The following is a 10,932-nucleotide window of genomic DNA, read 5'->3' as shown; positions in this document are numbered from 1 at the left end:
TCGTCGTGATCGTGATGATTGTCGACGTGCTGGCGGTTTTTTCCACCTCCCTCCAGCACTCCAGAGTAATCCAACTCAGGCTGGGATTACGATCTCTCTCTGGAGTGATATCACTGCGCCGCGGCGGACAAAGCCATCTTGAAGAGGGCATGCACGCACAAACGGCACAGTCTGCCTCTGATCGCGACGGTCAGGTCCTCTTGCCAGGACGGGAGGCAGCTGAATGAGAACACACCACGGTGGAAGAGTATGCTACGATGGCGCCACAAGTCGACTACTATTTCCGCCATTGCTGCCGCCTTCGCCACCATCGCTCCATCGTTGCTGCCACTGCCGTTGCTTCACCGTTGCTGTTATCGCAGTTACTGCTGCCGATTGTCTCAATATTGTCTTTGACGGTTACCAAAGTTACGGCAGGGCGATGAAGTGTGATGAACTTTTATAAACCTTTCTCGAAACACTAAAATACTAACGCTGGCAAAATACGCTTAGGAGGATTCAAAGAATTTTGAAACGATGACGATGGGGATTGGATGATCAGGTGACCTTGGAGAGAAATTTCCACCTATAATCGGCAAGCGGCGCTACTTCGAAGGCGGCAGTTTTGAAACTGCAAGTAGTTTAGATTCTCGACAATCTACTCTCTAATTGATGAGATGAAGATAAAATAGAACATAGAGTTTATAAAGTCTTGCGAAGTTATTCTTCTTTCCGTAGATTTTTGTTATTAGCATCTTAAGATGTGCACACAGAAAAACACGTATATAGATATTGTATTGAAATATTAATTATGTATATATCTAATATATCAGGGTTGGCAAGTAACGTCGTTACCGTTACAAGTTACTTTTTTCGGTAACGAATAAATAATGACATTACATTTTCTTCTGAGTAACGTTCATTGTAACGCAGTTGCATTTTTGGGGTAATGATAAGGATTTCACTAGTTATTTTTATCGTTACTTTATTTCTGGCCACTGCCACAAAGTTTTAGTCGTAACTAAACCGTGCATATATATTATATATATATATCAGTTTTTGAGCTTTATTCCTCTACCAAAAGATAGAATTCTGACTTCTCTTCAAAATACCCAGACGGCACAAAATATTTATGAAAATATTTATTAATATTCAATTTTTTTAAATGATATATAGATATTTCATACATATTTTATATAAAGCTTTATTCGAAATATTATTAACATATAAACCCCCAAAATATATAAAGCTTTATTCGAAATATTATTAAAATATAGACCAAATATTTTATGTAATATATATGATAAATATAAGTAAATATTTCTAAAAAGTACTTTTTACTTGGATTATAATGTATCATTAAGTATTTTCACAGCATTTTACTGTAACATTTACAATAAATATTTCATATTATTTATAATAAATGTTTATGATCTGTGCAATCTAAGACACCACAAAAAAATATTTACAAAATATTTAAAATAAATCTTACAAATATTTATAAACATTTTGTGAATATTTTATAAATATTATGTGCTGTCTGGGTATTTATCGCCAAAATCATATAGTAGCGTTTTTCAATGACAGAACTAGTACGCACTCAGTGCAATTTAAATCCGTACACACAAATCGACGTAAATGTGTATATTTAATAAAAATATACACATTTACGTCGATTTTTTATTATACTATTTGATAAAATAGTATAATAAAATGTATAGAAAATTTTTAATTTAGATAAAATGCCCTTTGGACATTATATCAATTGAGATATTTCATTTTTACATTCAGATTAGAGTAGTGTACAACGGCTTTAATGTACACTGAGTTTGGCTACTGAAAAACGCTGTAATATTTTTGTTAGCATCAAGTAAAAAAAGTAACCAAAAAGTAACGACTCGTTACATTTTGAATATCGGTAACGGTAACGAGTCACTTTTGCAAATCAATAACGAGTAACGATAACGAGTTACTTTTGGGGGAAAAGAACGGTAACGAGTTATTTTTATAAGGTAACGTTGCCAACCTGATATATATATATTTGTTTCAAGTATCTCAAAAGTTCATATATTTGCAAATCATAAATCATTATAAGATTATAGAGCCCGGATTAAAGTTCTGAGATCGCATCAACCGTAGCTAACTCTCCCCACTACACCTCATCTCCCAAACGCCATCGTTCCGTCGCTCGCCACGGCTTCGGGCGAGTGCAGTGAGGAGAATCGTGAGGAATGCGCTACGGTCAACTCGAATCAGTACGTCGGTCGGCGGATAATCCGAGTTCTAATCATAAGCATCAAATTTATTCAAAATATATTCTGTGAATCTTAATAAATTCAATACTTCAATTAAAATTATTAATTTAAAACAAATTCGATTTGCTTATTATATTAAAGTCGCGCGCACGCTTCTATGATTAATTTTATAAATAATATTCCTCAAAAGAAAATAAATTTTTGTTTTGAGTATATGATAAGTTTTTCCCTCTTTCTCTAAAATTTGTTTGATAAATTCGTTTTCTCTCTTTCTCTAAAATTTATGGAATAAGTACATTTTAAGATTATCAAGAAAATATTTCTTGTTAAAGATAACCATGGACATAACCAAGCGAAATCAAGGGGACATGACTCCCTCTAAATCTTAAAATAGAATAAAAATAGTTACACAAAATTACACATTTACGGACTGTATTTATTGACCAGTCACAAGAAATTAATTTTGGAAAAAAAGAAAGAATTGGAAATTTATAGAAAGATTTTCTGAGAATTCAGAAACAACTAGTGTTATAATTTTAAGTTTTTCTAATTAGAAGGATGAGTTTACAATTTTAAGAAAAAGTAAGGTAAATTTATAAATACTTGTGATTTTGTGATTTATACCTGCTAATAATTAATTAAAAATAATATAAGGTAAGTCCAACCACTCGACTGCCCTCCTCTTCCTGACAAAAGTTTTAATTGGCTCCCCCCTAAATAAAACAGCTACGAAAATAACCGTTACATAAAGAAAAAAGTAAACTGAGTAATCATGTTTCTTATCAGTAGAAATTTTTAAAATTTTGTTTGAAGAACAATCTTGAAATATCTTCAAGAAAAAAAAACAACGGAAAGATACAGAAAGAACATTCTCATTTAAAATGATGGAGTTGAAAAATAATAGAAAAAGTTATGGAAATCATAGAAACATAATAAAATGAACTGAAGCGAAACATGTAACATAAAATAGAATAAATTAAAATAAATTGAAATGAAATAAAATTGTAAATAAAACGCAAAATTATCTGATAATTATATATAATTACATACCTCGTCGGGCATCGAAATTTTCTTAAATAGATTTTATTCGAGAGCACTAAACAATTATTATCTACATTCTACAACAGGTATATCCTCCTTGTCTTCGTTGAGACGCTGCTTCATCCTTGCTTTCCCCCTCGGCGAAAGAGGTTGGAAGCGTTTCGAGAAAAAAGAAAATCGCACGATATCTCTTATAAATAGCACAATAAATAATTTTCATTTTCCTTCCAATCCCATGTTTCTCTCTCTCTTCTCATCTCACATCGCACTCTCTCACTCGTTCGCTCTTCAAAGCGAACAAATCCTTATTGGCACATTGTATAGTAGACTCTTAAGTATATAAATAAGTCGTAAGTCGATGCGTCGTTTTGTCGTGTAGATTATTAAATATATATATGTATATATATATACTGTATATGTGTATATGAATATTCAATATCTTTATGTTGTATATACGACTAGAACTCCTCGACACACGTATCACATACTAATATTGACTATCGTGTTTCAGGACGAGACTCGGAAACGCTTCGCGTTCCGAATCTTGGCGACGTTCTCGTCCTTCCGTTTGATTCGAAAATCTAAAATCCTTAAACATCGCAAATCCTTTCAATCCTCGAATCTTTTCATCTTCGCGATTCCTTTATCTTCGCGAATCTCAGATAGACTTCCGTTACTGGCTCGACGTTTTTGCATCGAAGAAAAGAATTCGACAAAGGGAACTTTTCTTTAGAAGAAAATCTACACTTTTTCATGAAGGAAGTACAAAGAACTATTAAACGATTGGGATACTATCTCTTGGAATACTCTCTCGAAAATCGATTATCGGATGAACGAAAACGGCGCCATATCGTCTTATTGCTGCATCATTGACTGTAAGATCGTGACAGTATTAATCACTTAATCGCTAGTACTTTCGCAATACTTTCGCAATGCTTTCGTCCAGACTTCATCTGGAAGTGAGCTTACTTAATCCACTGGAGGGAATTGGTGCTACTTGAAAACACCGTACATTTTATTTTTTTTTTGCTAAGAAATTGTTTTCTTAGATTCTAAATGAATTATATATATGTATTGTATACATTGCATATACAAGGTAATCCTTAAGTATTCTAAGAGATTTAAAGAATAATCCTTCACATTAATTCGAAACGAAACTTTATATATCCAAAACAGTTTAGTTTCAAAGATATAGGATGTCAGTTAATAAAAAATTTCATTTTTTCAAAAAATTTTAAAAATCACTCAGATCATTTTGATGAAATTTTACACATTTACAAAATTTTCTTAAAATAACTCGAATGGTTTTCGAATTTTTGAGGAAAAAACCAAATTTTTTCTTTCAACTTTGACATCTTTGTATCTTTAAAACTGAGCCTTTCGTACGCATAGTTATATGAAGTCTCAAATTAATGTAAGAAATCGCCCTTTCAAATCTTTCAGTATATTTAAGGACTACCCTGTATATATTATATAGTTCTTGTTTTCAGCGTCTTTTTTTAACATTTCAACGTTAATTTTTGATTCTTTAAATGTGACATTTCTTTTGTCTACTACAATTTATTTCAATCCTGTTGTTTGCACGAAAAAGATAAAATTGTACGATTCGTTTTTTCGCGTTTTGATTGGATAAATGATATACTTAATATTTAAAAGGCTAAGCTATTCTTCTCTCTTTCTCTCTCTTTTTTCTCTCTCTGTCTCGAGGAGTTAATCAGCACTTCAGTAATACTCTATTAATTAATACTTTCGTGTTCAAAGGCGTTTCCATTCTTGAAAGTACTTCATCTCTAAAAATGCCTTCGTATTTCCATTATCTTCATCTCTAAAAATCTCGTTCATCGTATCTTACATTAATTACCGATCGTCACTTTTTGTTTCTAAAAACTTTGAATCGTACATCTCGCTATTTGATCTTTTCGACATTTTTATCGATTTAATTGCATGGTTTAAATTTGCGTGCGATCGATTCATGTCTTTTACGGAAAAATAAAAAAGAAATGGAGCCGCAGAAAAAAAACAAAAAAAATTGACTCCTTAATTCGATTCTCCGCTGGCGACCGTGCCATCAGTCGGAGGGCCGGTCACGATCTGAGGTTCGCTCGCGGATAGTCCCTGCAGCTCCTGCACCCCTTGGAACAACTTGCCGGGGAATCCCTGCAAGAGGTCGTAGGAGACTGGCGTGGGTGGCAAGGCGGTGGTGTGCGCGTGCGGCGATTGCAAGACGGCGATTACTCTTCGGAGCTCTTCCAAGGCGTTTCCTGGGCGAACGACACGTTTCTTATTTTAGTCGGTCAATTTAAATTCAATTTAATTCAGAATTCAACGAGAGAAAGGAAAGATACGAGGTTTTCGCATCAAAGGAACTTATTTACCTTGCATAAGAATGTAATTTTTCGCCAGCAGGAGGGTGGCTATCTTGGACAGCTTCCTCACCGAAGGGCTGTGAGCATAAGGGATGACGGAGCGAAGCTCGTCCAATGCGTCGTTCAAGTCGTGCTCTTCCCCTGACGAGTCGTCTTTGATTTTGGAGGACAATTCAGTCGCGAACCTGAAGGTCTAAAAAGAATTGTAGGACTGCTTATGTATGAATATTATTAATTACATTTAATTAAACTTTTTGTTCTTTAGAAATATATTTTATCAAATGTGTGTTACATTAATCGATTAAGAATTCTGTTTTCTTCTTTCATACTTCCCTCTATTATCTTCTCATTCCATTCTACTGAAAAGCGACTTTCCAAGTGGCTTTACTTTCGATTAAATTGAAACTTTAATTTGGATCGGAAACGTACCTCTCATCCGGCCGATTTTCATCAGACAATGCGCTCGACGAGGCGTGGGGTTGCGGTTGCTGCTGAAAGTAAAAGCCACCGAGACCTACGGTACCCAGTGGAGTCCTCCGTCCTGGTGCGCTTTGAGTGTGCTCCGATGAGTACGCTGCCGGGGGGCCTGACACACCCGGGTGCGAGGCTCCTGGTGTCGAGTACACGGACTCGAGAGCTGCCGCGGATTGAGGAGGCAATGGATGCTAGAAAAAAGTTCTCCGTTAAAATTTTGAATGAGAAATATATTATAATAATAATTATGACATTATATAATAGATTTGTTATTATATCTCTAGGATGTATCTATGTATGTATATAATAATATTAATTAATGTATAGTATTTAAAAAAACAAGAAAGTTTAAAAATTAATTTAATTTTATCATTTTCAAGATTTCCTTTAAAAATAATTTAGTATTTGTACCCAAATACTTGTCTTCAACTTTCTGAATTAAATTTCTATTTTATTCTAAAATTTATATTTTATTCCAACTTAATCTACTATACTTTACTTTGTTGTAGTTTACTTATTTTATTATTGCTCGCAAAAAAATATTATAATTCTGTTTCTTTAATTACTCATTTTCAACTATTTTTGAAAGGACTCCAATCTAATTAGGTGGATTTTGATGAAATGAGTTAGTTTTCACATAAAATGTAGCTTATAATGTAATGACTAAATGATGCCATAGGCACGAGCCTCAATAATTGATGGTTCTCAAGCTATAGTGCATCAAAAATGTAAAACTCATTTTCACAGAACATCTTTGATACATCATAGCTCGAAAACTGTCCGTTATTGAATCTTATGTCTATAATATCCTTTTTTACTACATTATCAGCTACATCATTTGCGAAAATTAATTCATTTCACAAGAATCCAATTTCCATATAAAATTAGTATTGGATCCTTTGCAATTATCCATGCGAGATAATCAATGGTATATAAGTGTTTAATCAGGGACATGTTCTTCATATCCTTACTTACGGCATTGCGATGCTCCCAAGCCCAGGTAGGATGTGACGCGGTGCGTTGCCAGGATCCTTGCTGCAGATGTGCCTCCGGCAGGCCCTCTCTTCGATCGTCGTCCTCCGTCGAGCTACTCTCGCCATCATAGGACCTCATCTCTCGCGAGGACACTTTCCCGATTTACTCGGCAAATTCCTCTTCACTCTTCTTGCCCTCAATCCCTACATTTGCAAATTTCAATGTTACATTTTTCCTCGTTATAAAAAGACCTTGTTCAAATTCATTTAATCAATGATAAAGATATATTTATTTTGAAATTTTTCGCATTCTCTTTAAACGACTTTTAATATAATTTATGTATACCTCAATGTATTTCTATGGGTATACATAATAAAATTAAATTAAGTTAAATTAAATTAAATTAAATTTCAACTTATTTTTCATTTAATATTCCACATTTCGGCACTACTCTTTTCGCGAATAATTCATTTCATCTCGCTGAAACTCATTTTATTTTTCATTTAACTTTCAACTACATTTCACATCTTTGAATAATTAATCAATAATAAATTTATTTTATTATTACATTTCTTTCTCAAACTTCTTCGTTTCTTTAAAAAAGCTCCAAGATTGATTTTACTTATCGATGAATTGTTCATTTTCTATCCCCAAGAAAGATCTCTATTTTCATTTCCGCATTTTTCTGTTAACGAGCACCGCCGCCATTCGTATAGAGGGGTAGCAGGCATCATCGTTCGTTCTAAACTCAATCAATAGCAAGCGGAACACTTACCGACGACGATTTTCTTTTTCCACCCCCCCGCGCGTACCCCGCGGGGTGCAGAATCCGGCAATCAGCAAAATTTCTCGCGCACTAGCGCGTAACGCCGGGTCATCCCTTCGTCCGAATGTTTCTACGTTTTCTCAACGACCAGTTCGAACTCTCACGACTCCTCTTGGACGGACTACCGTGATCTCCTATTGTTCTACCGTTGTAATCACCCAACTCGACCAATCACAGCCATTTTAATTTGCTGGGGTTGTCTCGATGGTCGACGAGAATGGAAAAAAAATTCCGTGAGTCCTTCGAAAAATCTTTTTGTGGAAGATTTGTCTCGCGGAAGTGATGCTCGATTAATTCTTGAGTTTCTTGTCTCACGATGATGATTTCCGATAAAATCGTCCTTGACGAAATTATCGCCCCCGAACGTGGCACGTCCCAGGCCTCAGGGGCACGCACGCGTCTCTCCCCGTTGTTTGGTGGATCCTGCGCAGAAGAGAGCAACCCCCGAATTAATTCGACCACTGTGTACCAGGGTGCGCCCGTTACGACCGAGGGATGCTGCGCTGGACCATCGACTAGCGTACCCTGGCGGATAGGACCAAAGATCATCCCCGAAAGCATCTTGTTACCATCGGAAAAGGGAAACTGTATCCAAGAGAAGTCGCTAGTTGCCAGAAATATATTTCACGTAAGGACGCCTTTCGTTTCTTTAAATCTTTAACGAGAGTTACTCATGAGAAATGTAAAAATCTCTTTCGCAAGTTATTTAAAGTCAGAAATTAAAAAGTTGGAGAATGATAGTTCGAAAATTAAAAAGGAAAATGGATTGTCAAATGAAATTTTTACCAAGGAAAAACTTTACTCCAAACTTAGCCCATAATTTTTGGCAAAAAAGAGTTATTCCTGAAATCATTTAGTCTATATCCCTCTATTAATTATTATATTTCAGTAGTCTACCTATTTTTACTCGCAGAGCAAACAACTAAATGAATATCTTACGAATATAAAATATATATATTCTAGTAAATATATTTGATGTAATTTTGATAAACTCAGCAGTATTTATTACATTATAAAAATATTGACATATTTATTATTATTCTTACATTTATTACATCATAAATACTGAAACATTTATTATTATTATTATTATTATTACAATTTATATATCGACATTCTGCAATATTACATATCACACTGCTATTTCATCTTTTCTTTAAATATTTTACAAAATTTTATAATTGATAAACGGCAGTATATATTACATAATAATAATAAATATTTCAGTATGTATTACATCATAAATGCTGAAATATTTATTATTGTTACATTTTATATATCAATATTCTGCAATGTACTGTATTTCATCTTTTCTTCAAAAATTCTACATATTTACTATTATATTTATTGCCACAACGAACACAATAGACCTCCTTCTAGACCCTCCGTTATCACAAAGAAATACACGTTCCCTCGATTTTATCGTAAATTTCTCTTCCTCGTCTTCCCCACTTCTTTACCCGATCTACCGTGTGTCGCGTTTACAACTCGCCAACATACATCGTCGTTGAATACGATTAACGGACACGCGTTAGAGCGCAGAAAAACACCGCGAGAGCATCGTCGGGGATACCGAGACAATTCGGCGACAGCCATTGCCCCCTCTGTGTGTGAATCACCCCTTTCCTACCCCCTTGAGAACCATCCGTGCCATACGAACGCGAACGAACCGGGTGATCCCGGTTAGTTTTACTTTTGTGTTGGCTGCATGCGTAGCATGTATGTGGATGCACGTGCGTGTGTTTGCGTGCATTTACCGTAAACACAACGCGACGTAATAATATTCCGCGCTGCCGGAGAACCGTGGCGCGGGACCAGCGCTGAGACGCCCGCAACTTCGACATCGCATAAATTAATCGAAGGGGTTAAACGGGGCTGTTTGCGCGCGTACTTTATTTCGCGGCCTGGAGAGGATAATTAATGCCGGCGCGCGAGTATTTGGAGGTGACTAGCGGATGCTTTATGAGCGAAATATTATAAATTTCCGGAAATGCGTCCGAAATAAATTCCCACGTGCATTTATGCTGAACCAGAGGCGTCTCTCGTTATGACGTATTGTAATTAAATTATTTCTATTGTCAGCCAATATTTTCACATTTTAATTATGCAAATGTATTAAAGTGTATACAGTGAATACGAAAAGTAATCATGTAAGGGAGATTTTCGTAACAAAGTATTGTATTATTTGTAGAAAACATTAATTATTAATTTATTAACAATGAATAACTTTCTCTTTTAATATATAAAAAAGAACTTCAGGAAAATAATCGAGTTCATGATCTTAGAAGCTAAGTTTCTCGACTGTACGAATACTTTTTAATTTCTGTGTGTCCAAATAATACAATTTTTCATTTTTGTTATTATTAAGATAATATAGCTTAATTATTACATATTTTTTTAGACAAAATGATTTTAAGAATTCTACGATCTATTCTATTCTTTGTTAATAAATTGTTAAAATGTTTACTTTCTAAAAATAAGGTTTTTCTAAAAGAAATCTCTCCTGTCCAAATTCTTTTTGCACTCTCACTTTATTAAAATATTATCAAGAATATTTCTACACTTGAGATAAGTAAATACCCATGCAATAAATCTTTGATAAAATATTTCAGAAACATATTTGAACTACTAAATAAATTCTCTCGTAGTTATTATTTAAATAAAATAATGAAAAATACCAAAAAAGTACACAAGAAGTACTCAAAGAAGCATAATTTATTGAATAAGAACTTAAAAATAATGGAATATCTTCATAACATTTAGATTTCCATTCTTTCGTAAAAGACTTGCGGCTGAAAGAGTTGAATTATTGAGAATACATCGATGTGTTTCGCTCGCGAGATACGCGCAAAATCTTTCTAGGTCGGGCGGCAACCATAGCGCCTGAAGATTTATCGTTTCCCTCGCACTGAGAAATATCCCGAGATCTCGAAAATAATTACGAGCGCGTCTGCTTTGCTGTACTGCGCAGAATTAATCATGCCTGCACATCCAGATCCATTAGGGAAGCATAAAG

General features: G+C 34.6%; 1 protein-coding gene across 1 annotated transcript; it reads right to left on the bottom strand.

Moving 5' to 3' along the window:
* Positions 1–4,687: 4,687 nt before the first annotated feature.
* Oli (basic helix-loop-helix family member olig) lies at positions 4,688–8,313 on the bottom strand. Its single transcript, XM_018450762.1, is given in 6 exon segments — positions 4,688–5,536; positions 5,651–5,776; positions 5,779–5,834; positions 6,071–6,306; positions 7,091–7,293; positions 7,866–8,313. Coding segments are annotated over 5 exon segments (780 nt in total). The 5' UTR covers positions 7,229–7,293; positions 7,866–8,313; the 3' UTR covers positions 4,688–5,312.
* Between the last annotated feature and the right edge of the window lie 2,619 nt (positions 8,314–10,932).

This window comes from Mycetomoellerius zeteki, unplaced genomic scaffold, assembly GCF_001594055.1.
Source record: "Mycetomoellerius zeteki isolate Tzet28-1 unplaced genomic scaffold, Tzet1.0 scaffold297, whole genome shotgun sequence".
Lineage (NCBI taxonomy): Eukaryota > Metazoa > Arthropoda > Insecta > Hymenoptera > Formicidae > Mycetomoellerius > Mycetomoellerius zeteki.
Note: the sequence above shows the minus strand (reverse complement) of the source record. Positions and strands in the feature narration are given on the sequence as shown.